Source organism: Sciurus vulgaris (assembly GCF_902686455.1).
Source record: "Sciurus vulgaris genome assembly, chromosome: 15".
In the NCBI taxonomy this organism is placed as follows: domain Eukaryota; kingdom Metazoa; phylum Chordata; class Mammalia; order Rodentia; family Sciuridae; genus Sciurus; species Sciurus vulgaris.
In genome coordinates this window covers 62,539,767-62,567,626 of record NC_136476.1, presented here as the reverse complement: position 1 = coordinate 62,567,626, position 27,860 = coordinate 62,539,767, and the positions used below count along the sequence as shown (strand labels likewise).

General features: G+C 34.9%; 1 protein-coding gene and 1 pseudogene across 2 annotated transcripts; both read left to right on the top strand.

Moving 5' to 3' along the window:
* Positions 1-8,536: 8,536 nt before the first annotated feature.
* On the top strand, positions 8,537-9,505 carry LOC306645707 (olfactory receptor 13C9; the record flags this gene model as incomplete). The annotated part of the gene is made up of 1 exon (XM_079113710.1): positions 8,537-9,505. One exon carries the CDS (start codon positions 8,537-8,539, stop codon positions 9,491-9,493), a length of 957 nt encoding a protein of 318 aa, XP_078969836.1. The 3' UTR covers positions 9,494-9,505.
* A 13,722-nt stretch (positions 9,506-23,227) lies between these two features.
* On the top strand, positions 23,228-25,502 carry LOC306645561 (olfactory receptor 13C7-like; annotated as a pseudogene). Its single transcript has 2 exons — positions 23,228-23,445; positions 24,436-25,502. The product of its transcript is annotated as an olfactory receptor 13C7-like (transcript).
* The last annotated feature ends 2,358 nt before the right edge of the window (positions 25,503-27,860 follow it).

Here is a 27,860-nt window from a genome sequence, read left to right as displayed (position 1 = left end):
TTTGAGAAATATATCTTTATCTCTTTCACCCATTTATTGAGTGGATTATTTAATTCGAGTTTTTTATATATTCTGGTTATTAATCCCCTATTGGAGGAATAGCTGACAAAATTTTCTTCCATTCTGTAGGTTCTTTTTCATGCCCTTTTTCCTTTGCTGTGGAGAAGCTTTTTGATTTAACCTATGTGTTATTTTTCATTGTCATCCAAACATTATGGAAGGTGTCTAAGAGTTGGGAATCACACACCTTTTAAAATAATACTCTCCAGGCGATTCTAAAGGGCAACCCGGGGCGGGGGGGGGGGGGGGAATGGATGTGCTTGAGTGAGTCTTAAACTTTAATATTTCCCAGGAATCCCTTGGGGAAACTTGTAAAAGATTCTAATTTAGTGGGTCTGAGGTGGGGTCCTGAGATCTCCATTCATTAACATGCTCATGGTGATGTTGATGCTGCTTGCCTATAGACTGTGACTGAGTACAAGGCCTTTCAGACCATCTCTTTCCTATAACCTCAGAGAACACCACTGCTATGTTATGTGGAAGTTATGTTAAGTGAAAACATTCTGGTGACACTTAGAGGCGAGACTACAGTGCGGTTTATTTTATTTTTGTGTTGTTTAGATTTAGGAATAAAAGCAACCAAATTGCTCTCTGTGGAGAACAATTTCTATCCCTTTCCATGAAAGTTATTCTTTTTGCACTTAATGAAATCGTAGTTAGAGTCATCACTTTCCTAAGGAAGGAATTATGGTTTAGCTCAAGCAGCTGAGTTGTGTACCCATCAGTAAGCAGCAAATAATTTTAGTCTTCGGAAAATTAATTGGTAAATATTAGCAGCTAACCTTCCTGTTTATAGTAAATGAACCACAGAGAATCATTTTAAAATCAGTTCTGTATCTTCATGGTATTTGACCTCAGCTGCAAACTATAGTTATAGGTAAATAAATTAATTCATTCAATAGATGACTTTTGATGCAGTATCTTCAAACAACAGTTTTGGTTATTGCATAGGATTCATTATGCCAGTCATTTGTAAACAGTTTATGTTGTTCCCTAATTAATCATGGTCCAATAAAAGAGAATTCCTTATCCTAGTGGTTCTTGAAAAGGACTTATCTAAGTTTCATCTAACTATGCAGGCTTTATAATAGAGCAGTGAAGAGCTGATAGGCCATGATGCATTCCTATTTGGTACAGTTTGGCTGGGAATTTGACTGACTATAAGAGCACAACCAGGACTCCCATAGCACAAGAAATAAAAGCTAGAATCAACCACTGGGATAGATTCAAACTAAAAAGCTTTCTCTCAGCAAAGGAAACTATCAGCAATGCGAAGAAAGAGCCTTACAGAGTGGGAGAATATCTTTGCCAATCATACTTCAGATAGAGCACTAATCTCCAGAATCTATAAAGAACTCAAAAAACTCTACTCCAAGAATTCAAATAATCCAGTCGACAAATGGGCTAAGGAAATGAATAGACACTTCACAGAAGAAGATCTACAAGCCAATCAACAAACATATGGAAAAATGCTCAACATCTCTAGTAATAGAGAAATGCAAATCAAAACCACCCTAAGATTCCATCTCACCCCAATTAGAATGGCGATTATCAAGAATACGAGCAACAACAGGTGTTGGCGAGGATGTGGGGAGAAAGGTACACTCATACATTGCTGGTGGGGCTGCAAATTAGTTGCAGCCACTCTGGAAAGCAGTGTGGAGATTCCTTAGAAAACTTGGAATGGACCCTCCATTTGACCCAGCTATCCCACTCCTTGGCCTATACCCAAAGGACTTAAAATCAGCATACTACAGAGATACAGCCCACATCAATGTTCATAGCTGCTCAATTCACAATAGCCAGACTGTGGAACCAACCTAAATGCCCTTCAATTGATGAGTGGATAAAGAAGCTGTGGTATATATATACAATGGAATATTACTCAGCCATAAAGAATGATACAATGATGGCATTTGCAGGCAAATGGATGAAATTGGAGAATATCATGCTAAGTGAGATAAACCAATCTCAAAAGCCAAAGGACGAATGATATCGCTAATAAGTGGAGGATGACACATAATGGGGGGGAGGGAAGGGTTAGTGTTAGGGTTAGAGTTAGGGTTAGGAGGGGGGGCAGTATGGAGGAAGGAAGTACTGTATAGAGGGTAAAGAGGGGTGGAGGGGGGGGGGGAAGGGAAAAAATAACAGAATGAATCAAACAACATTACTCTATGTAAATTTATGATTACACAAATGGTATGCCTTTATGCCATGTACAAACAGAGAAACAACATGTATCCCATTTGTTTACAATAAAAAAAAAAAAAAGAGCACAACCAACCCTACTCTTAGTAGAACAGCAAAACTCTGAGGCTTTGCATGAGCATCAATGGTCTGGGGTTTGTACTGAGCTGTTAAGAGAAGGTATGAGTCAAGTGGGATTTCATTTCTTATAACTTCTCCAGAATGTTTGGTCCTATTTGCTTTCAGAAAAACAATTATTTATGCTGATAAGGTTGTACATTTGACACTCTAACATCTGAGGTGATTGCTGCCAAAGATTTCTCTTGCAAACATTCCTATGGGATCCACCCACTCTTTTAGGTGCTTTTGAGAAAAAATAATTAATTGCATACAGGCCATTAACTTGATTTCTTTGCAATGCCTAGAATAACTCCTTTAAGAACCAATTGTTGATTCCAAATGTTTTACCTTTCAAAAGAGCAGGGTGTTGAATATCTTTCTCTGGAAACCTTTTCTACATTTATTGTTACTTCTTTAAGGTGGAGTCTTAAAATTTGTTTGGATAAAGAGAATAAAATATCTTAAACTAGGGATAGTTGATAGTAAATGATTTCCCATAGACCTTGGGGTGTTGGGAATTTGTATTATTGAAAAGATACTTATACTAGTATAGTTAAATAAAATAAAAACAGAAATAATATTGTTGCATTTTCATCCAGAACAAGAAATATCAAAAAAATTAGCTATGGTATCTTTTTTGAAATTTCCTGACTTCAAAAATAGATACCAATACATAAAGTTAAACAAAACAATTGCAAAAAAAAAAAAAAAAAAAAAAAGAAAGAAAGAAAAAATAATTGAAGAAGATACCTAATTACTTTAGAAAATTAATTTGATAAATAATGTAAAACCCTCCATATAAATGATTAGGTAATTTCTTTGCATCTGTGGAGGTTACACACTGAGGGCTGTGTTGCATTTCATGCTCCTTGATGTTTTCCACATCCTAAATGTGGCAGAAGGAATAGTATACTTTAAAATACTTGTTATCAGAGGACAAGTTTGTTTTATAAAACTATCACCTGTATCCTTCTTGAATGAGATAGGTTAGTAAAATAACAATTAAAACTTTGCCAAAAAATTTAAAAGAATAATCTCATTAGCTTGAACTCTTGTGATATAACTGATTTGGATACTTTATTTAAATTATGAGGCTTATGGTCCCCTTGAGACTTGGGAAGAAAGAAAGGAAAGGAAACTGGGTAAAAACTCTGTTTCCAAAACCACGACCTTACTTGTTTTTTAAAAGTAAAATAGCTTCTGAAAAAGAAAAACCATGTAACTTGTTGCTCTGTTCTTAGGAAGAAAGCTTAGGCCCTGAGGTGGCAGAACTTGAGAAGATGGCCAGGAATCAATTCCATGTGATCAGAATGATCAATGAACATTACAACACTTGGGGGACGCTCGTTTTTAACTTATTTCTTCTCAGTGCTGTGATTTTAGTGTTTTGCGGTTAACAAGTTATATTCATTATCTGGGTGAAGTAGTTCAGGGCAGGGGAGCATTTCTGTGGTAGTGATCAGATGGGTCACGGAGTGCGAGCACCTGGAACTTACAGATATTTACCAGTCTCTTCATGCCAATGTGATTACTCTGGGTGATACAAGAATCCATTTGGGTGAATTCTTGGACACACATATAGTGGGATGGAGTTACAAATTAGCTTGTAAAAATACTGCAAAAAAACTGAATAGCTTGATAGCCTTTAGGTTTTCATTGTGCAGTTTGGAAATTTCTGAATTTGCTGTGAATTTAAAATGCCACCTACATTTACAATGTGTTTCAGAGCCAAATAAAATAATTTTTAGATTACTGGTATATTAAAACCTTTTTCTTCTCTTACTAGTTTACCAAATATGCCTTAAGTAGATTAATATATATATATAATTTTATAACAATATATGAAAATTGTGTGTTATTATTATTAACCAAGAATTATAATTAAGAATTAATGTAACCTAATAATTTCTATTTACCAACAAGACATAATGAGATGAACAAAGTTCTGGACCAAGTCATTAGAATGTATATGGAATAAGAATCTTAGAGTATATAGTAACTTGGGAATTGGGTAATGTATGTCCTCAAGAACTTCTGATGGTTATTTAAAATACAGTAATGGGCCCAATATAATTAAGTCCTTAGGGTATTATTCTTGACGTTTCAAAAAGTTTTGAACATCTTTCCTCTGAAACAATTTAAAATTTTGGCTTAGAAAATTGCAGAAGTCCCTAAGAGCAAGATATATTTAAATTGCCTTCCTGAGCTGAGAGAAGATTCTTTAGATAATTTCCTGGGCCTTTACAATGTGCCACATTTTCAGACAGAACTAGTCAATATTTGTTCTTCTTTTACTTTTGAACTAGCAAAACTAAAATATACTCCCTTTGTAAATACATTTGACTGTAATGTACAGAAAGATTTGAAATCATTTAGAAATGGCACTTTTGTCATCAATGTTTTCCAAATTACATGTCACCATCTGACTCCCCAATGGTAACACTTTTTGAAGAAGAATCCATCAGTCTCACAGAAAATTTTGTATAATAGCCTGAAAGTAGAAGATCAAGGAAAAATTTGCTTTGTGTGGCAGCCTAACCAGGTAACTCTACCTTCCTTTTAGAGGGTAATTGCAGAAAACATACTAATAACTAACAAATCAAAGAAAGAGTCAGTCTTTATGAACTGAGTTGAAATAAATCATGTGTTGTAGAAATGGAGTATTTCCTACTAGAAATAGTGTATAGGGAATAGGAATAAAGATTCTAAGAGAAAGGTCTTAAATTTAATTAGAAAATTGTGTTGTGGTGTGGTGGGGGAGGAAAACCAACCAAAAGAATAGCTGTAAATCCAAAGCAATTTGAACCTCCAAAACAGATAGTTGCTAGGCCTAATTGGGAATAAAAAATATTTGGTCAGAATGTATTTCCTAGTCCTTGCTTCATTATAAGTGCCTATACTTCAAAGAGTATCATTTCTCTTTGGTTCTGAGTTTACTGCACAATAGTCAGGCAGATCTGAACCTCTTGATCAAAATGTAAAGCAGGCTATTTTCACCAAGGTCTGATTTTGTAGCTATTTACCTCTTAGCACCAATACAGCTTGTTTGGTTCACTTTAGCAAATGTTTGTCTATTGTAATAATGAATAGACAATGTTTTACCTTGGTCCCTGTCCTGGAATCTTATGTCGGGCTTGCTTTTTGGAATGCTTTATTTCTTGTTCTTGAATACATCTTTGGATTTGTGAAAAAAGAAAGAGAAACATTGAGTCATTATCTAACAAGAAGAAAATTTGACTTATGTTTGCTATGAACATTGGAAGCTTATTTTGAATATTTAAATTTTTCTTGTGTTGTTGGGGGATGCATTTCATGATGATTTTAATATTTTGTATTACACACACATTTAGATTTTAGATGAATGAACTGAAATAGCCTTCATTATAAAAATGTCAGTTTGTGAGTTCCTTGTTTTAAACTGCAGTGGACTTTGGTTATAATGGTGTAAGGTTAAACTTTGGTATAATGTGTATTCATCTCAATCATAGAAGAGATGAAAATAGTGGATTGGATTGCTTAAGGAGAGAAGACGGATAAATCTAACTGATATTATTTTAAGATACTCTTGGAGAAGGATGATGGAAGAACAAGTCACCAGAAGATGAAGGAAACCAAAGTAGTACTTGCCATGTGCTACATGCTTTACATAAATCTCCTAATTTATTTTCTAAAGAACCCCATAATGAGGCTATTAAAATCTCCATGTTATGAATGGGATACTGAGACTCAGAGAAGTAAATTACCCAGGAGCATAGAACTAGTCACTGCTAAGATAATATTTAATGCATGTTTCTTTCCATTAGGCAAAGTGGATTTGACATGATGATAAGTTGTACGGTGGTAGTGGTTAGAAGAATGATTCTTACAGTAAAATTACTTCTCAGCCACCATGTACCAAGGAGCAGGTATTTGGGTAGCTTTTTTTATGACATAGAATTGAGAATGTAAATCTGGGCTCAGATAAAAAGAAACAGGCACATTTAGTGTATAAAAGAATCTCAAAGCTTGCAAGATTAAAATGATGGAATAAGGAAAAGCAGAATGAAAGAAAAATATCTAATAATGGTTAAAGGCAGACCTGGGTAGTTAGAAGATGACTGAAATAGGTTGAAAGTCTTTAATTCAGTCTTTGCTCTTATGAAAAGTTTTGTTAAGAAGGGGAAATGTTCTGTGGTAAGTGCCTATTGTTTCCAGAAATTACTTTTTGTTTTGTGAATTGATTGGGTCACTTTCAATGGATTCTGTCCTGAACAAGGATAATACTGAAAATTTGTATGTATATGGGCGCATTAGGAAGGGACCATTTTTGAGAAAAAAAAAAAAAAAATAGAAGAGGTGGCTCAAGACCTTCTGAGGAAGAACTTTGGAGGCAACAAACACCATTCCTAATTCTTGGGTGATAAAACTGGATATTTCCCTGAAAACATTCAAAATGAGAATTGTTACAGAACTGCCCTGTTGGAAGATAACTTCTTAGTCATAGGCTTTCTTTTGGATCCTTTTTAATTAGACTTAGATAGCAATCCATTAAAATGGCAATTAATGGATGTTTGCTTTAGAGAATGAGAACTCAGATGGAAGACAATATATGCAAATCATGTATATGATAAAGGACACATTCAGAATACGTAAAGAACTCTGAGAATTCAACAGAAATAAAACAACTCAATTGAAAACAGGTGAAAGATGTGAACAGATTCTTTACTAAAGAGAATATAAAGATGGCAAAAAAGAACATGGAAAGATATTGAACATCACTAGTCATTAAGGAATGCAAATTAAAGCCATGATGCAATATAACTACACACCTATTAAAATGAATTTACAAAACCTGCTGACAATACTAAATGTTGATGAGGATGGGAAGAAATTGGAACTCTCATACATTGCGAGTTGGAATGCAAAAGTGATACAGTTGCTCTCGAAAACTGTCATTTATTGCAAAATTAAATGTGTGCTTTTCATAGGAGTTTTATCCCACGACTGGATATTTACCATAGAAAAATGGAAGCTAGTGTTTTTATAAAAATGGGATCATAAATACTTACAGCACTCTATTTATAACTGCCCCAAACTGGAGATAACTCAGATGTTCTTTAAAAGATAAATGGATAGACAATTGTAATACGCCCATTCGATGGAATTCTATTCAGCAGTAACAACTTGAATGAATATTAGAGGTTTTAAGCTAAGTGAAGAAATCCAACTTGGTTACATGTCATTTGTATGACATTCTGGACAAAATGAAACTATGGGACTAGAAAACACATCAGTGGTTAACAGGTTTGTGAGTATGTGGAAGAAGTAAATAAAAAGGAATTGCATGAAAGATTTTTGGGGACTTATAAAAAAGTTCGGTGATCTGGTTATGGTGGCAGTTACTAGAATCTAAACACGTTTAAAATTCTTAGGAATTGAACATAGAAAGGTAAAGTCAATTCATTTTTAACTGCATAATAGTTAAAAAAATTAGGATAATAAAATCATTCTATCTCCTCCATTGCTGCCCCACCCCAATAAGGCATTTGCATTTTGACAAGAATATTAGGATTTCCACATGAATTGAACCTGTTTCTTTTTTTTTTTTGACAACTAGGCACTGATATGATTAGGTTCATATCAGTGACAATTCTCCCTTCAGATAGATTCACTTCTTTTAATATTTTAATACTTATGGGTTATTATTGAGTTCTGATCTAGAGCCAGGCTGCCTTTTCAAGTAACTTAACCACATCTCTGATACAACACATTGTGTATTGCTTTCTTGGTTTATAGAAAAATGTCAGATAAGTATGGGCCATGGGAAGGCATTTTCCACACATTCGATGTGTGACTTTAGGCTTAACTCCCTTATGTTGTTTTCTTAGCTTTTAAATGATAACATTGTGAGGTTTAAATGACATATCTCTGAAAATAACTCTCAGCAATCCTATCCCAGAATGAATGATCAATACAATTGTTCCTCTCTCACACTCCTCTTCTTACATTATTTATTTTTATTCCTTTTCCTTTACTTCCTTTCTTCTATTCCTTATTTTATTTCTTCCTTCCTCTCATTGGATTTATCACAAATGTTATATTTGTGCATTGGTGCACTTAGACTTCTTATAGTAAGGAAATTTTTATTTTAAAAATGCTTTGAATTCTTACAGGTGAAAGAGATGATAAAATGGAATGGGAAAACCAAACCATTTTGGTGGAATTTTTTCTGAAGGGGCTTTCTGGTTACCCAAGGCTTGAGGTACTCTTTTTTGTGCTCATCTTATTAATGTATGTGGTCATCCTTCTGGGTAATGGTACCCTCATCACAATCAGCATCCTGGACTCTCACCTCCATACCCCTATGTACTTCTTCCTGGGGAACCTCTCCTTCTTGGATATCTGCTACACTACCACCTCCATTCCTTCTACTCTGGTGAGCTTCCTCTCAGAAAGAAAGACCATTTCCTTCTCTGGCTGTGCAGTGCAGATGTTCCTTGGCTTGGCCATGGGGACAACAGAGTGTGTGCTCCTGGGCATGATGGCCTTTGACCGCTATGTGGCCATCTGTAATCCTCTGAGATATCTCATCATCATGAGCAAGAATTCCTATGTGATCATGGCAGCTGGCTCCTGGTTTTTAGGAGTTGTCAATTCTGCAGTGCAAACTGCATTTGTGGTACAGTTGCCTTTCTGCAGGAATAACATCATCAATCATTTCTCCTGTGAAATTCTGGCTGTCATGAAGATGGCCTGTGCTGACATTTCAGGTAATGAGTTCATCATGCTTGTGGCCACAACGTTGTTCACTCTGATGCCACTGCTCTTGATTGTCATCTCTTACTCATTAATCGTTTCCAGCATCCTCAAGATCCGCTCCTCTGAGGGCAGAAGCAAAGCCTTCTCTACGTGCTCAGCCCATCTGACTGTGGTAATAATATTCTATGGTACCATTCTCTCCATGTACATGAAACCCAAGTCTAAAGACACACTTGATTCAGATGGTCTGGATGCAACAGACAAACTTATATCCATGTTCTATGGGGTGATGACTCCCATGATGAATCCTTTAATCTATAGTCTTAGGAATAAGGATGTAAAGGAGGCATTAAAAAATTTACTGAACAGAAGATTATTTAGCAAGTGATCAGAAAATGTATTGGGCTGTGAATTAATGGGACATTGTTGAAACTTGATAATCATGTTGGAATTTTGGTTAATTTTACTGGTATCTGTGCTGTTCTGTTAAAATTACTATATGCTCATGAAGAATTTTCATGGTACAAGACAATAGGCTGAGGAATAGAGAGAAGTCACATGGCATCAAGAGATGGCTACTTTCTAACATTTTGAATAGTTTCTTCATAGTCTGTATTTTTTTTGCAGTATTGAAGTAGGAAGTGTGTGTATGCTCATTTTTTGCATCCATACATTATTTCGTAGGCAACGATTCATCAAATCCTTAAAAATAAAGTTCTCTATTGTGAAGAAAAAAAGCCAACAGAAAATCCCCCAAATCCTTCATTTATATTTTCTATTGGAGAACCTTCTATTAAATTTTACATCAATCTGAAAATCTTAAGCCATCAAATGCTATTAAATTATTTTATTTAATACTGGGTATTTAATTTAATCTGGAGGTGCTTTACCACTGAGCTACATCCCCAGTTCTTTTTATTTTTTTTTTTATTTTGAGACAGGGTCTTGCCAAATTGCTCAGGCCAACAGCAATCTTGAGATCCCCCTGTCTCAACCTTCCAAGTCACTAGGATTATAGGTGTGTGCCACACAACCCAGTTCAAGTGTTATTTTTTTTTTTTTCAGCATTAAAATTTTTCCCCCTGTGGAACTCTAAAGATGCTAAGTTTTGGGACTATGGAGGGAATAGATAAACAGGGATTAGGGGTGGGGGGTTCTCTAGAATTAATCAAGATGCCCTAATCTCTTTTTTTTTTTCTTTCAACTTTCATGTTAGTTTTAGTACAACAAAAATGCAAAATGAAAAGAATGTGTTTGAAAATGAGTCTGCTTTTTCAGATAAGAATGTGGATAAATGTGTTCCCATTTTTAAGAATCCAGATTTGTTTGCTATTCTGAGGAAATTGCAGTAGTTTTCCAAATCTTATTAGAGTATCCAAGATTTTCCTTTTAATGGGATTTACCTTGTTCATGTCTTGTCCCTTTTCTAATGAGATCTGAGACCTTGGTATCTGAGGAAGTGGAGGATTGAGTGATGTCGGGCAGGAGATGACATTATCTTGCTTTTCCTTGGTTTTCTCCTTGACTTCTTCCTCTGTCTGAATAACTCTTTTAATTTATGGCCCAAGATCCCTGAGAGAGTATGTTCAGGAGTGAGTCACATCATAGGAAGTCTAATTAGCTGAATACCTTTTATACGGAAGGAAAAGTAAATTTGGAGGATGTTGGGCACAAACACTTTTTATATAGGCAAATATGAGTTAAATGTTTGTGAGAGCTTTGTGTATAGTTATTCATTTCATATTTTCAAATTTTCTTTTAATTTTAGTGGAAGGAATATGAAACTCATGAGCCATATTTAGTTACATCTAATTTCCATTATAGTTATTTGCACATTAAATCTGTATTAGCTTTATGGAGTCATAAAAGTCTTCATTTATTTTGACTCACTCATTTCACTTTTAGAGTTCTATCTTAACAAACTAATTTGAAATTATTTTGTTAAAATATGTTTTAAAAAAAACAAAGAGGAGAAAGAAAACCTCATCTTAAGGGTCCATCTTAAAGTGTTTTAGTTTGTGCTTGCCAGAGAGGGCAAATGATTTGCCCTGAGGTATTACATTGCTTTATAATTAAGATCAGTCTCCTTCTGAATTACTAGGTTGTTCAATTATGATATTTTGTCTGCATTGCTTACCTTGTGTATTGCTAGAGGATAACTTCTTTTCTTATCTTTTTTCCCTCCTTCCTTCCCCTCCTTCCTTACTTTACTTTCTGCCATTCCTTCTATTTTTACATTCTTCTTTCTTTTTACACTATTCGTTACTTTTATAATTAATGAAAATAAATGTTTGTTCAAAGAGTAAATTTTACTATGTCAAATCTATAAAGTGAATGAAAATTTTATTCAGACAGTAAATAATTATACTTCCAAAATATTTGTTTTGGGTTGAGGAGAGAAAGGGAAGGACAGATTGAGAGAATGCAGCTGGAGAGATTTCAACGACAATAGGCAGACTCCCTTCTGATTTTATAGTTGAAATAGAGTCCTAGGCCTCTTGTAGTTAGATCTTCAGGGCATTATTTCTGAAATTTCATAACTTTTGTTCATATTTCATCTCTGAAGCAATTTAAAGTTGTGCACAGATGTTCAGAGTGGTCCTTAACAGCAGAATATTTAAATTGCTTTCTAAACTCTGAAGCAGATTCTTTAGGAGCTTGTATGTCTCCATAATGAATAGTATTTCAACCTGGGTTTTCAGGGAAAATTTAATTTGACCTGTTCCTAAAATTTATTGCTAAGTATTAGTTTTCTTCCTAATGTTAAACTAAAGAAACGTAATGATATTTTATCTGAACTAGAGGAATTTAATGACAATCCTCGCCATGTTTCTGTGCATATAAATGAATCAATAATTTTCTGTGACAAAATGGTTCCTTACCGGTAGCTGCCTTTTTGGAGGGTAAGTTACTAATGAGGACCTGTGAAGACTGGCTGCACGTATAAAAGACAACGAGATGTTGTTTTTACAGTCTATGAAGCAACCTCTGGTTTGGAAGTAAGTTACTGGAAGAACAAGAAACAAACTTACCAACTCTAAGGAATACTTGGACTGAAGGTTTAAATATGTCAGGTTTGAAAATGATCTTTTCTCACTGTGGAGAGACCTGAATATTGGTAATGGAACTAAAGGGTTTATTCACTGGCACATAGTGAGGAAAAACTGAAAGAACGATGAGACCAAAAGAGCAGTTCTGCATGCAAACACATTTGTGTAGCAAACTAAAAGGAATTTGCCAAGCATATATATGAATTGCCTTTGGTCCACTCATCCACTGTTAGTGTGTTACAAAATATTTGAACACTCTGTTGTGTATATAGCTAACTGAAGCTCAATGCGCTGTGGACAGCAGTTTGTGTGTTTGGTATAGAATTTATAATGACACATCTAGGACTGATGGTCCCTTCACATTATTGTCTTTCATTTAGTTTAGTCAACAGTGAACCAGTTGAACTGTTTGCTAGGGACCGTACTGGGAACTGTCAGCGAAATCACATAAGAAAAACACTATAATCAGTTTGGAAAAATTGTAAGAACCAAAATAATAATCTACTGGGATCTGAGAAAGGCAAATTTGCCAAACAATGCTGTCAGAAAGAGACCTGCTTGAGCAGTATCCTAAAGTGTTTGTGTGCAAAACTGATGACTACTATGAATTTTTGCTTTTCTGTCATTAGGTTGTAATTGTAAAAATAACTTCTCTTTTCTTTTTTATGTGAAAGGACTTGTTTAAATGTTAAAAATAGTGTCCGTCAAAAAAGTTTAAGACAAGGAACAGAAACACTGATGTCTTCTTAAAATTCTATTTTTAATGTAGTGAATTGAATTTGATATAAGGCAAATTTTGGGGAGAGATTGTTCTTATCTGTCAACTAATTTGCTAGTGTCCAATGAATTGGAATGACTGAAATAAACTGTACTAGGCTTTGTCTGCAAGATGAAAATAATACCATTTATCAGTGTATAATCTGATTAAGATTTTAAGATGTTAATTTTAAGGAGGGACAATGCTGACCAGTTAGGAGATGTAAAAACTCTTAAGAGAAGGAAGAGCCATAAAACAGAGGCAAGAAAGAAAGTACTAGCAACATGAACCATTACTGTGCTAATTGAATTACACATACCATATCATTTAATCTTATCAACAAATACATGGTATAGGGTTTATCATTATTCTGTTGCTAGGGAAAGTGATGATCAAAAACAAGTCCATGTTAACTCGTTAAATTCCACCATTTTTCATACCCCACCCTCCTCCCTCTCATTTCCCTCTATGTAGTCTAAAGTTCTTCCATTCTTTTACACAATGGAATATTATTCAGCCATAAAGAAAAATAATATTATGACATTTGCAGATAAACGGATGGAATTGTCTTTTATTTTATAGATGTTTTTATTAGGGCATTCTAGTTATACATGATATTGGGAATCATTTTGACATACTCATACATGCATGGAATATAATTTGCTCTTTTCAGTCCCCAATACTTCCTCTTTTCTGCCCTTCTTCCTCCCCTGTTCCCCTTCCTTTGTTCTACCGTTCTGCCTTCTATTTATTTACCGTTTTTTAAATCAGTGCTTTACAGATATACATAAAGGTGAAATTCACTGGTATATATATGTACATAGTATAATTTGGTCGATTTAACTCTGCTGTTCCTCCCTTTTGCCATCCTCCCTAACTCCCTGATATTCCCTTTCTCTAGTCCACTGTGCTCTCTTCTATTTTCATGGGACCCCCCTATCCATTTCCCCCCTTATTGTGGTCTACTTTCATATGTGAGAGAAAACATTCGACCCTTGATTTTCTGAGTCTTGCTTATTTTACTAGCATGATCTCTCCAGCTACTTGCCAGCTAATGTCATGATTTCATTCTTCTTTATGGCTGAATAGAACTCCATTGTGTATATGTACCACATTTTCTGTATCCATTCATCTGCTGACAGGCATCTGGGCTAGTTTCATAATTTGGCTATTGTGAATTTTGCTACTACAAACATTGGTGTACCTGTATCACTATAGTATGCAGATTTGAGTTCTTTTGGATGAATACTAAGGAGTGGAATGCTGAGTCATATGGTGATTCCATTCCTGATTTTTTGAGGAATCTTCATACAGCTTTCCAAAGCGGTTGTACTAATTTGCAGTCACACCAACAGTGTATAAGCATAACTTTCCCCCACATCCTCCCCAGCATTCATTAGTATTTGTATTCTCGAGGACTGCTGTTCTGACTAAAGTAAGATACAATTTGAATGTAACTTTGATTCTCATTTCCCTCATTGTTAGGAATGTTGAACATTTTTTCATATGTTTATTGGCAATTTGTTTTTCTTCTTTTGAGAATTGTCTGTTTAGTCTTTTGTACATTTATTGATTGGGTTATTTGTTTTGGTGTTGTTTTGGAGTTCTTTATACATTCTGGGTATTAATTTCCTGTTGGAGGAGTATCTGGCAAAGATTTTCTCACATTCTGTAGGATCTTAGCTCATGCTCTTAATTATTTCCTTTGCTGTACAGAAACTTTTTAATTTGATGCCACTTATTGATTCTTGGTTTTATTTCTTGAGTTTTAGGGATCTTGTTAAGGAAATTGGTGTCTGTGACAGTATGTTGGAGTATTGAGCCTATATTTCCTTCTAGCAGTTGCAAAGTTTCTCATTGGATTCCTATGTCTTTGATCCACTTTGAGTTGCTTTTTGTGCAAGGTGAAGGATAGGGATCTAGTTTCATTCTTCTACATATGGATATCCTATCCAGTTTTCCCAGCAGCAGTTGTTTAAAAAAGCTATCTTTTCCCCAGCATATATTTTCTGCATCTTTGCTGAGTATCAAATGATTGTTTCTATGTGGGTTTGTCAGTGTGTCCTCTATTCTATTCCATTGGTCTTCATGTCAGTTTCCATGCCAATACCATACTGTTGTGTTACTCTTCTGTAGTATAATTTGAGATTGGGTATTGCATTCTTCCTCAGTATTGCTTTGGATATTCTGGGCCTCTTATTCTTCCAAATGAATTTAAGGACTAGTTTTAAGTCTAGTTATGTGGTTTTATGGTGTCATTGTATTTTTCTTGGTATTGCATTGAATCTGTGTATTGATTTTGGTAGTATAGCCATTTTGACAATATGAATTCTGCCTATCTAAGAACATGGGAGCTCTTTTTATCTTTCTCAGCAGATTCATTATTGGAGTATAGAAAGTCTATTGATTTATGTATGTTAATCTTGTCTCCTGCTACTTTGATAAGTTTATCACTCTGAAATTCTTCTGGTGGTGTTTTTTGGGTCCAGATTCAGAGTTATGTTATTAGCAAATAGATAATTTGACTTCTTTTCCTATTTTTGTTTAATCTTCTTCTTGGTTGCTCTGGCTAGAATTTCAAGAACCATGTTGAATAGCTGTGGTGAGAGTGGACATCCTTGTCTTCTTCCTGATTTTAGAGAAAATGCCGTCAGTTTCTCTCCATTCAGCATGATGTTGACCTTGAGTTTGTTGGCTACAGTCTTTGTAATGTTGAGGTAAATCCCTTCTATCTCTAGTTTCTTCAGCATTTTTAACATGAATGGGTGCTGGATTTTGTTAAGGGCTTTTTCTGTGTCTATCGAGATGATTATGGGATTCTGTGCTTAATTATTTGGTGCATTACACTTATTGATTTGCATATGTTGAACCAGCCTTCCAAATGGTATGAAACTCATTTGATCATGATGTGCTATCTCTTAATGTGTTTTTGAAAGTGGTTTGCCAGTATTGTATTAAGGATTTTTGCATCTATGTTCAATAGGGATGTTAGTATGCAGTTTTCTTCCTTGATATGTCTTTCTTTGGTTTGTATCTGGGTGATACTGGCTTCATGGAATGCATTTGGCAGTATTCCCTTCCTTAGTATTTCAGGAAATAGTTTTGAGAAGGATTCGCCTTACTTTTTCTTTAACTGTCTGATAGAAATCAGCTGAGCATTCCTCTGATTGTGAGCTTTTGTTTTTTGGAAGGCTTTTAATTACAACTTCAACTCATTGCTTGATATTGGTGTGCTTGTTTTCTATATCCTCATGGTTCAGTTTGAAGTAGGTATTATATATTCCAAAATTTGTCAGTATCATTTAGATTTTCCAGTTTGTTGGGGTAATAAATTTTAATGTATATACTATTTATATAGCAAACAGTTTCTAATGATCCTTTGGATTTCAGAAGTGTCTGTGTTGATATCTGTGTTTTCAGTTCTAATTTTGAGTTGGGCTTTTTTTGGTTAGTTTGCCTAAGCATTTATCAATCTTGTTTCTTTTCAAAGAAGCCAACTCTTTATGTATTGATCCTTTGTATTCTTTAAAAAAGTAATTAATTTCATCTCTGCCCTTAATTATTCCTGTCTCCTGGTTTTGAAATTAAGTTTTGTTATTCCTTTTCTAAGGACTCAAGATATAAAATTAAATTATTTATTTGGGATCATTTTTTTTCAATGTAAACACACACTGCTATAAACTTTCTTTTTGGAACTGTCTTCATATGATTCCAGGGATTTTCATATGTTCTATTTTCTCTCTCTCTATATATATATTTTTTTTCTTTTTTTTTTTTTTTTATCACCAGGGATTGAACTCAGGGGTGCTTAACCACTGAGTCATATCACCGAATCTTTTTATTTTTTATTTTGAGACAGGGTCTCACTAAGTTAATTAGGGCCTCACTAAGTTGCTGAGGCTTGCCTCAAAATTGCAATCCTCCTGTCTCCAGCCTCCTGAGCCTCTGGGATTATGAGCATGTGCCACAGCACCCAGCTTGTTATTAATTTCTAATTTCACCACCTTGTGATTTGATAGGATACAAAGAATTATCTCTATTTTCCATATTTTCTAAGATTTATTTTATGTCCTAAAGTATGGTATATTTTAGAGAAATTTCCCATACCATCAAGAAGAAAGTAACTTGGTTATTGATGAGTGAGGGTTTCCATAGATGTCTGTTAGATCCATTTGATTAATAGAATTTTTTAGTTCTGAAGAGTCTATACTTTTTGTCTGTATGACCTATCTGTTGGTGAGAGATGTGTTGAAACCATCCAGTATTATTGTACTGAGGACTATTTGATCCTTTTATTGAGTAGGATGTGTTTTTTAAATTTGTTTTTTATACATAATAATTCTGCTATTTATACATAATAGCAGAATTTATTTCGACTCCGTACACAAATGGAGCACAACTTTCATTCCACTGGTTGTACACGATGCAATCATAGCATTTGTGCAATCGTTCATGTACATAGGGTAATAATGTTCATCTCATTCCACCATCTTTTCTATCCCCATACACCTTCCCCTTCCCACCCTCCCCTCTGCACTTTCCATATTTCCTCCATTCTTCCCTTGACCCCCTTGACTATATTGGTGCCAATACCTTTTCTCTTTTGTTACTATAGCTCTGTAGTATAGTTTAAAGTCTGGTATTGTGATGGCCTCCTGCTTCACTCTTCTTGCTAAGGATTGCTTTGATCATTCTGGGGGTCTCTTCTTTTTCCAAATGACTTTCATCATTGCTTTTTTCTCTTTCTATGAGGAATGTTGTTGGGATTTTAATTGGAATTGCATTAAATCTATATAATGCTTTTTGGTAGTATGGTCATTTTGACAATATTAATTCTCCCTATCCAAGGACAAGGGAGATATTTCCATCTTCTAAGGTCTTCTTGATTCCTTCTTTAGTATTCTGTAGTTTTCATTTTAGAGGTCTTTCACCTCTTTTTTTAGGTTTGATTCCCAAGTAGATTATTTTTAGGCTATTGTGAATGGGATAGTTTTCTAATTTCTTTTTGAGAGGATTCATCACTGATGTACAGAAATGCACTTGATTTATGGGTGTTGTATTTTATATACTGCTACTTTTATGAATGCATTTATTAGTTCTAGAAGTTTTCTGGTGGAATTTTTTTGGATGCTCTAAGTATAGAATCATGTTGTCAGCAAATAGTGATAGTTTGAGTTCTTCTTTTCCTATTCGTATCTCTTTAATTTCTTTTGTCTGCCTAATTGCTCTGAAAAGAGTTTCAAGGACTATGTTGAATAGAAGTGGTGAAAGAGTGCATTCTTGTCTTGTTCCAGTTTCTAGAGGGAATAGTTTCAGTTTTTCTCCATTTAAATGATGTTGGCCTTGGGCTTCACATAGATATCTTTTATAATGTTGAGGTATGTTCCTATTATTCCTAGGTTTTCTAGTGTTTTGAACATGAAGGGGTGCTTTATTTTGTCAAATGCTTTCTCCTGCACTATCGAGATGATCATTTGGTTCTTATCTTTAAGTCTATTGATGTGATGAATTTGTTGATTTCTGTATGTTGAACCAAACCCTGCATCCTTGGGACGAACCCCCCCTTGATCATGGTGCACTATTTTTTAATGTGCTTTGGTATGCAGTTTGCCAGAATTTTTTTTTCATCAGAGATACTGGTCTGAAGTTTTCTTTCCTTGATGTGTCTTTTCTGGTTTTGGTGTCAGGGTGATACAAGCTTCATAGCATGAGTTTGGAAGGGTTTCCCTCCTTTTCTATTTCATGGTATAATTTGAGGAGTATTGGAGTTAATTCTTCTTTGAAGTTCTTGCAGAACTTGGCTGAGAATCCATCTGATTCTGGACTTTTCTTTGTTGGTATTCTTTTTTAAAAATTTTGATTCATTGTATACAAATGAGGTACAACTTCATTTCTCTGGTTGTACATGAAGTAGAGTCACAACCGTTTGTGTGATCATGCATGTACATAGGGTAATGATGTTTGTATTTTGATGGTGTCTTCTATTTCATTTTTGAGATTGATCTGTTCACATTGTGTATGTCCTCCTGATTCACTTTGGCTCAGTCATATGTCTCTAAAAATTTGTTGATGTCTTTGAGATTTTCTATTTTATTGTAGCATAAATTTTCAATTTGTTTCTGATTAATGTATTTCATTATGTCCATCATGATATTTTCCTTTTTCATCATGAATTTTAGTAATTTGAGTTTTCTCTCTCTCTTCATTACCATGGTTAAGAGTTTATCAATTTTACTTATTTATTCAAAGTACAAACTTTCTATCCTGCCAAGTTTTTTGAATTGTTTTTGAATTCTTTTCTTTGTTTCAATTTCATTGATTTCAGCTCAGGTTTTAATTCTTTCCTGTCTTCTACTGCTTTTGGTGTGATTTGTTCTTTTCTAGGACTTCGAGATGCAATGTTAGGTCATTTATTTGTTGACTTTCTATTCTTTTAATGAATGAGCTCAATGCAATGAACTCTCCTGTTAGCTTTTCCTTTATTTTGTCCAGAGATTTTGATATGTTGTATCACTATTCTTATTTACCTCTAAATATTTTTAATTTCATCCTTGATTTCCTCTGCTATTCATTATTCATTTAATAGCATATTATTTAGTCTCCAGATGTTAGAGTAGCTTCTACTTGTTATTCTATCATTGACTTCTAGTTTCATTCTGTTATGATCTGACAGAATGCAGGGTGTTATCTCTATTATTATTATTATTATTATTATTTGTATTTGCTAAGAGTTGCTTTGTGGCATCAGATGGTCTATTTTAGAGAATGATCCATGTGTTGCTTAGAAGAAAGTGTATTGCTCATTAAGGATGAAGTATTCTATACTATTCATTGTATTATTTGGTTTACAGTTTTTTTGTTTAGTTTTCATTTGGGGGATCTAGTCAGTAGTGAGGAGAGATATGTTAAAGTCACCCAGTATTATTGTGTTGTGATCTATTTAATCTTGAAATTGAGAAGGGTTTGTTTGATGTATGTAGATGCTCCATTGTTTGAGGCCTAAATATTTATGATTGTTATGTCTTGTTGATATATAATTCCTTTCAAGCAGTATGAAAATGTCCTTCTTTGTCCCTTGGTTATCTTTGGTTTGAAGTACACTTTATCTGGTATGAGGATGGAAACCCCTGCTGTTTACTTGATTCATGTGTAGATGTTTTTTTCCCATCCTTTCACCTTCAGTCTGTGAATGTCTTTGCCTGTGAGGTGAGTCTCTTGGAGACAGCATATTGTTGGGTCTGTTTTTTTAATCCAATCTACTGGTCTGTGTCTTTTGGTTGATGAGTTTAGGCCATTAATATTCAAGGTTATTATTGAGATATGATTTGTATTCTTGGTCATCTTGGTTTATCTAGCTTGTAATTTGAATTAGTTTTCTCCTTTGAGTATTCCTTTAGTGTAGTTCCTCCCTTTAGTGTTGGTGGGGAGTCAATTCTTAGTCTCCTAGGTCCCCTGCAGACCCCACATTTTCTGGTTTCTTGTTCAGGCTCCAAACAATTTCTCCTGCCCCTGCCCTTCAGAGTTCCCTGTGAGATGCTTCTGTCCCAGCTAGTCCGACAAGCAGTTGGATTGAAGGGGGAGGGGTAGAACCAGGTGGGTTTTCCATGATCAGTTGTCCCCGTATAAACCTCTCCTCACATTTGATTTTCTTCTGGTCACTTAAGCACACCCTATGTTGTGCAGTGTGTATTTTGGGCCAAACTTGGGTTTACCAGGAATCAGCTTTCTCAGTGCTGGTCCCTGTGTCACAGCTACAAAATGGTTTCTTCCTTTGTCCTCCACACTTTGACTGGAGAGATGGTGACTTCTTTACCCATACACAGATATTGTGCAACTCATCCTTCAGGTTTGTTAGGTGATATCCTTAGTCTCTAAATGCTCTGTACCCAGACACACCTTGGTCCTCCCAAAATGCAGATTTCTTTAATTCCTTTAACCCTCTACTAAGCTCACGAAGGGACCTCTCTGGATGGTGCTTTTGGCCCAGCTGTGGTAGTAGCTGTGCCCTGGGATTTTTCCTTATTTTATTATATCCAACCTCCTGTTTCCCCCATCTGCTTTGAATATCCAGTTTTAAGTTCCACTGAAGGTCTCCCTTTTATTTTCTTCACCTGCTTTCTAGGTTTCATGCCACGGAGTATCCTGGAACACGACCTCCTCTATTCCACCATCTTGGATCTTGAGATAGATTTGTTTAACCTGATATAAACTTTATACAATGTACCCATGTATTGAAACATCACTTGGTACCCCATAAATATGTAAAATTTTATGTTTTTAATGTATTAGTTAAAAAATAAATAATAATAAAAAAGAATCCCACCATTCCAGATTACTTCTGGGTAATTTCAAAGGGACCAGACTAAAGGCAAAGCTTGCTTACATGTTCTGTACCATATGAGAAACAACAAACCCCAAAATATTGTGGTCTGGGAAGAGGGAGTGAGGGAGAAGGCAACACATTGATAACATTGATCCTTTCCTAATATATTCTTTCCCAGTGGCAGGACAATCCCTGGGAAGGAAGCAAACATCAACCGTGACAAGACACTCCTTGGAAAGAGATATCAATATTTTATTACAGTAGACCAAATGGGCTAAAAGACTAAATATTTCTGTTCCTTATTTGAAAGTTCTGAAAAAAGTACTACCTGACAGTATCATTGTGAGGAGTACAATGATAGCGTATGGAGAGGTCTGGGCTCCATACGCTCCAATGACTGGAAGTGGCTGGGTGGGACAACACGAGCTTAACTGAATTCCATGTGAGTCTTGATTTCAGGAAGTTAAGATTGCTAGCTTAGCAAAGAAAAGTGTATGACATCCAGTTAAATTTGAACTATTTCCTTTGCATATGTATACTGGCATAAAAGAAGAATACTACATGGGTACCACCTGCTAACAATTTATTTTTTGTTTATCTGAAACAAGTTATAAGAACCTATATTGCATACCTCTTTATATATTTATTTAACTATATTCAACATTTATTTCTGTTCAAAATTGGCTTATGAAATTCTTTCAGTTGTAGTTTATCTTTCATTTACATTATAATATAGCTTCCTCAGTGGTCACATCAATCTACTCAATTCTTTTGTCCATTGAACACTGTTTAGTAAGAAAACATTCTCAACAGTTGCATTATAAGCCAGTATACTGAGCAAGTTTGCATAAAGTTAACAACTCTGAGAATTGATTTTCAAGTTTGATTTATTGAAGAATGACATAACATCTTTCCTGGCATATGTTGCTTTTCTATGTTATAGTTCTTAATGACATTTTAAAAATATTTTCCACTGATAAAAATGAACAATTTTGTCAAATTTTATTCCCTTCTTTTAAACACTACACATAATGATTCCATTTACTTTCAGAATTGAAATATCCATGTAAAAGAATTGAATTCTTCATGAGTTAACATTCATTTCAACAGATAGTCAAGGCAAATGTTATAATAATTACTTCAAGTTGGAATTTATTTTCCTGTCCTGAAGTAAACTATTGTTTTCCCAGTCATGGAAATTGTTGCATTTCTGGTGCTTGTTGTATCAGGCCAGTGTGAGCTTTAAGTAAAGGACAGATTGGATAAGTTTGGGCCTTGCGTATATACTTGAATAGAGGTGTGAGTAAGCAAAATTAAAATGACTGTGCTTATAGTTATGTCTGTTTAGGGGAGCGAATGATACCAGAATGATTTTTATAGGGGTCTGAGACTCTAGTACTGAGGTCAAAGTAAAGATAATTAGCAATTAAGTTATTGAGAACAGAGTATCATTTTGAACTGTTACAGATATCTGACATAGCTCTCCATTAAATATTGTCTGTTCTAATTTCTATCTTTTGACCATTTAACCTGGGTGGAAGTCCTATATTTGCTCTTCCCAGAGAGTATGAAGCTAGAATTATTGCTGGTTTGTGAGTTACCCAATTAAGTTGTACTAGCAACTTTGTTTTAATTGCTTCTGAGGGACTTAATCCCAAAATTACTAGGAAGTTTTCTAATTTCTATCCAATCCACATTGAGAACTTAAAATTACTTGGGGGATTAGAAACATCCTCAGAGTAGCAAACACTTTAAGTTGCTTCCGTGTTCCATTGGCTGGTCCTTTAAAGAATCCTCTAGTAGTGAAGAAGACTGTGAAGAGCCCGGCTTTCATCATTACTGGAAGTCATTTCTATTTTGCCACTGGTTAATTGGTTTTTCCAATGCCAGCTACTTGCTTTTAATGAGAACTGGGACACAGCTAGTTCTTATTTATTTTGCTGAAGTGGAAATTATGAGACTAGCAATCTCATAAAAACATAGGACTTCTGGTTCTGGCATTTTAATATAGAAACACTCCATATTCCAATGTAATGGGGATACAAATAATTATAGGAAATTGCTACATTAAGAATTTTCAAGTGGCCTACTTCTTACTGTCATGGGTGTTTCTGAATATGCAGTGAGGAAGACCACAGAGCAGCTGTTAGAGCAGAGGAAACTGACATCTGTGCAAAGAGGAGATAATTCACATTTTCTCAAACCTGAAGGTAAAAGAGTAAATCCCCTGTTACTGCAATTTTGTAATTTATACAATTATTTGGGATTTGATTGCAGCTTGAGACTGGGCACTAGTGTTTTCCTGAGGTCAATTTATCATTCATTATGTGCACCAGGCAGGACAATATAGTGACTTACAGATACTTCCTAATTGTTACTCAAAGAGAGGAAGAAGAATCATTTTACCTAAAAATGTTTCTTGTTTTCTTTTACCAACATTATTAAGGCTCTAGTTAATATTCTTAGGATGTTGCAGGCATTTATAGTTCTTCCCTATTAAAAATAACTAAAAATCCTTTTTCTGAAAATACATCTTCTTTTCTATTTGTTCATTTAGCTCTAAAACTCTTTTGAAACTGACTTTAAATGATCTTTGGAGCAGGATTTACAGAAGCTGCTTTGTTTTAGTACTGAAGAACAGTGATTTTTGTTAAGGGTATCATATTAGTTATTGAGAGAAAAATTAGCTTATGATATATGATTGTTAAAATGGTCAAATACTTGCTGGCCAATGTTATTTTATACATTTTAGATTTATTCTGAATTGTTTGGTCAAAATACTAATGTGACATTGCAGCAAAGTAATTTTAAATTCATAATGCAAATGAGTTGCAAGATTCTAGTTGCTTTTTTTGTGTGTGTGGAGATAGGTACAGGGGACCGAACTCAGGGGCACTCAACCACTGAGCCACATCCCAAGCTCTAGTTTGTATTTTATTTAGACAGGGACTTACTGAGTTGCTTAGCACCTTGCCATTGCTGAGGCTGGCTTTGAACTCAAGATCCTCCTGCCTCAGCCTCCCAAGCTGCTGGGATTACAGGTGTGAGCCACCACTCCCGGCTGCATGTATTCTTATCTATTCAACTTTAAGAAGGACATTTATTTTAGAGCTAAACCTCTTTCATGAGATATGAAAGTCTAGCTGATCTTAACTTTGAGGATAGTAATATTCTTGTGCTATTTGTGTGTTCAATTGTAGGTCTTTATTGCCCACATGGGAAACCACTTAAGAATGTAAACGGTTCTTACTGACACTGCCGTAGCAGATTCACATGCATTTCAGCCATTATAGAATTCCTTTTGGTAAAAGAAAATACTAACATGGGAAAATACAATCAATCTTCTGTGACAGAATTTATCCTGCTGGGGCTTACAGGTTACCCAGAGCTTGAAGCCATTTACTTTGTGTTGGTCCTATGCATGTACCTGGTGATCCTGATGGGAAACGGAGTCATCATCACTGTAAGTGTCTCTGACTCCCACTTGCACACCCCCATGTACTTTTTCCTCAGTAACTTGTCATTCTTGGACATCTGCTACACTAGTTCTTCTATTCCCTTATTTCTCAGAAGCTTCTTAACTTCAAAGAAAACCATTTCCTTCTCTGGATGTGGAGTACAAATGTTTCTCTCCTTTGCTATGGGAGCCACAGAGTGTGTCCTTTTAAGTATGATGGCGTTTGATCGCTATGTGGCCATCTGTAACCCTTTGAGATACCCCATCATAATGAGCAAGACTTCTTATGTGCCCATGGCTGCTGGGTCCTGGATTGCTGGGGGTGTCAATTCTGTGTTGCAAACTTCACTTGCAATGCGGCTTCCTTTCTGTGGTGATAATGTCATCAATCATTTTACTTGTGAAATCTTGGCTGTCTTAAAATTGGCCTGTGCTGACATATCCATTAATATTATTAGCATGATTGTTGCTAATGTATTTTTCTTGTGGCCCCGGTACTTTTATTTTTATTTCATATGTTTTCATTCTCTCCACCATCCTGAGGATTCCTTCTGCAGAGGAAACAGAAGGCCTTTTCCACCTGCTCTCCCACCTAACAGTGGTTATTATATTCTATGGGACCATCCTCTCATGTATGCAAAACCCAAGGCTAAAGACTCTTCTGGGGCCGACAAAGAAACAAGTCACAGACAAAATTATCTCTCTCTTCTACGGAGTGGTGACACCCATGCTCAATCCCCTCATCTACAGTTTGAGGAACAAAGAGTGAAGGCAGCCATGAAGAATATACTGTGTCAGAAACGTTTTTAAGAAGGAATGTAAATGCTACTCTGTGTTTTGAATTGTTTTACTCTAAATGCAGGGGTAATTTTTACCTGTTGACTCCAAAATAAATATAAGGACTAATGATACCACTAATTTTAAAATTCTTTTTTTTTTTTTTTTGTTCCTGATATTTAAATGAAAGAGAATGTAGGGCTAAACTGTTTGAAGAAGTGAGAGATAGAAATTTATGGCTAAAAAAAATTCTCATCCAAATCACCCTCTTTCTTATGGAAAATGAAGTTTAGTTTAACTCTGGAATGATGAGTTCTCTAATCTTATGCAAAAGGAAGGACCTTTTTTACTAACTTAATCTCTTATTTTCTATGTGAATCAGTTTTATAGTCACATCACTCTTAGAAGATCTAGTGGAAAGGGTCTTGTTAAGGGTCAGAGTACTATGTAAACTCAACATTAAATGCCCATTATGAGATAGAGATGATCTTATAGAGGAACATTTGGGTATTGGTTACCTGGACTGGATATATGTCATTTTCATTGAGAAATATGAAGCCGTATCACCTAGGTCTGATTTCATTTTGGCTACATACCAGCAAGCACCCTTCCATGCAGAGATGTCTGGGGTAATGTCACGTTTGTTATTCAGCTGATGATGAATTTTAGTCTATCTTGTGTTTAAATAGAGGAACAGTGGTATCTTTGAGTAAAAACATTGGTATTGCTTTTTAACATTGTTATTGTTTTTTTAACATTGTTATTGTTTAATGACTGAAAAATTACTTGATTTCTAAAGAATTTGTAAGTTTCTCTAAGAACACAATGATAATTTATTGTAGTATACCAAATTAGGTATTTCTGCAGGTTGCATGAATTTCCTGTAGGATAGGAGCTTTCTTTTCATTCATTCAGTTGTTACTTATTTAATCAACCAGTATTTACTAAATACCTATATTGTCTAGGCACTGTGTTAACTATTGATGAAAAAAAAGAACACAACTAAACAACCTGGAAAAAACAAAACAAACAAACAAACAAAAAAAAAACATGGCAGAGGAACATGTGGTTTTTTTGAATGTAGATTGACATAAATTGGGGACAAAAATAGAATATTTACCTCTCCCCACCTTCTATTGGGTCTTTGTTGGGCTGCTGAACACAGTAATGGGTGAACTTGGAGCAATTAATTAACTAATTTATTGAGTGCTGAAATCAAACCCATGAACTATACCCCCAGCCCTACTGGGAGTAATTTAAATGTGGTCATATGCTGATCTTCACATGAAAGGATCTGAACCCTCTTTCAGAAAGAAAGGAAAGACGTCAGTGAGAAAGTGGGGACAGTGGAATGAAGAAGAAAGAAGTGCATACTAGAGATTTTGAAGATAGAGAAGGAGAAACTGCAAAAATAAAATTAGGGAAAAAGGAAAAGAACAGCTAAATTGAATTTTGGGAAAGTTTTGATGCTGGTTTTGTGTGACCCTACCTAATTGAGTCTTGATAATCTCAATAAAGATGGACAATATTCTTTAAGCCATTTGGTGATAGATTCAGTTTCTTTTTGCAGTATCAACATTCTAAGACTGGCCATAGATGAGCATTATTTGGCTGGGTCACAGATTTCCGGGGTTGGTGGTGGTGGTGGTTCTCAACTACAATGTAGCATGTGAAGAGTTTGTGAAGGGAGTATGTAAAATTTCCCTTAAAGAGGGGTCCCAGGAAGGAAAGGGCTACTTATGCTCAGATGAGTTGGGAAATATCTCAAAAGACATTTGAGAAGGACAAGAGGGTAAAAGAGAAATTGTTATAAAGCCTAAGAACAGTTGTTTTGCCTGATATGCATGCTGACATTTCTCTGAAGAATTAAAATGTTGATTCTGAATTTTGTTTTTGAATCAGAAATTTTTCATGTGCTGCAAACTGAATTTCCTTTGAAAGAAACATTTACTCCAAAATATTGTTTGGAAAACAATATTTTCTAAAAACCCAACATACAATATTTGAAATTATTTTAAAGTTTGTTCTTAAATTTTAATATGAGTTTGTAGAAACATTGGGGCAAAATACAAAACAAGAAGAGTGATGATATCTTGGGCAACAATAGCATATATTGCACCTCACTAGCCACCTAAGGTCAGTTTTTATGAATGGAAAATATTTATAATAAATTTACATATGAATAAGAGTCAGTGCTTTTTATTTTCTTGCCAATTGATTATCAGATAATATTGTACACTTCTATATTGTCTGTCTTGCCCAGACCAGATGACCTCTTCCATTTCATTTAGTCATCTTTTCTTACCTATTTTCTCCTATGTTTAAAGATAAGCTGATATTTTACCAAGAGTGTTTGGAATTGTGGTTTGAGGGATAGAATGATATATAATA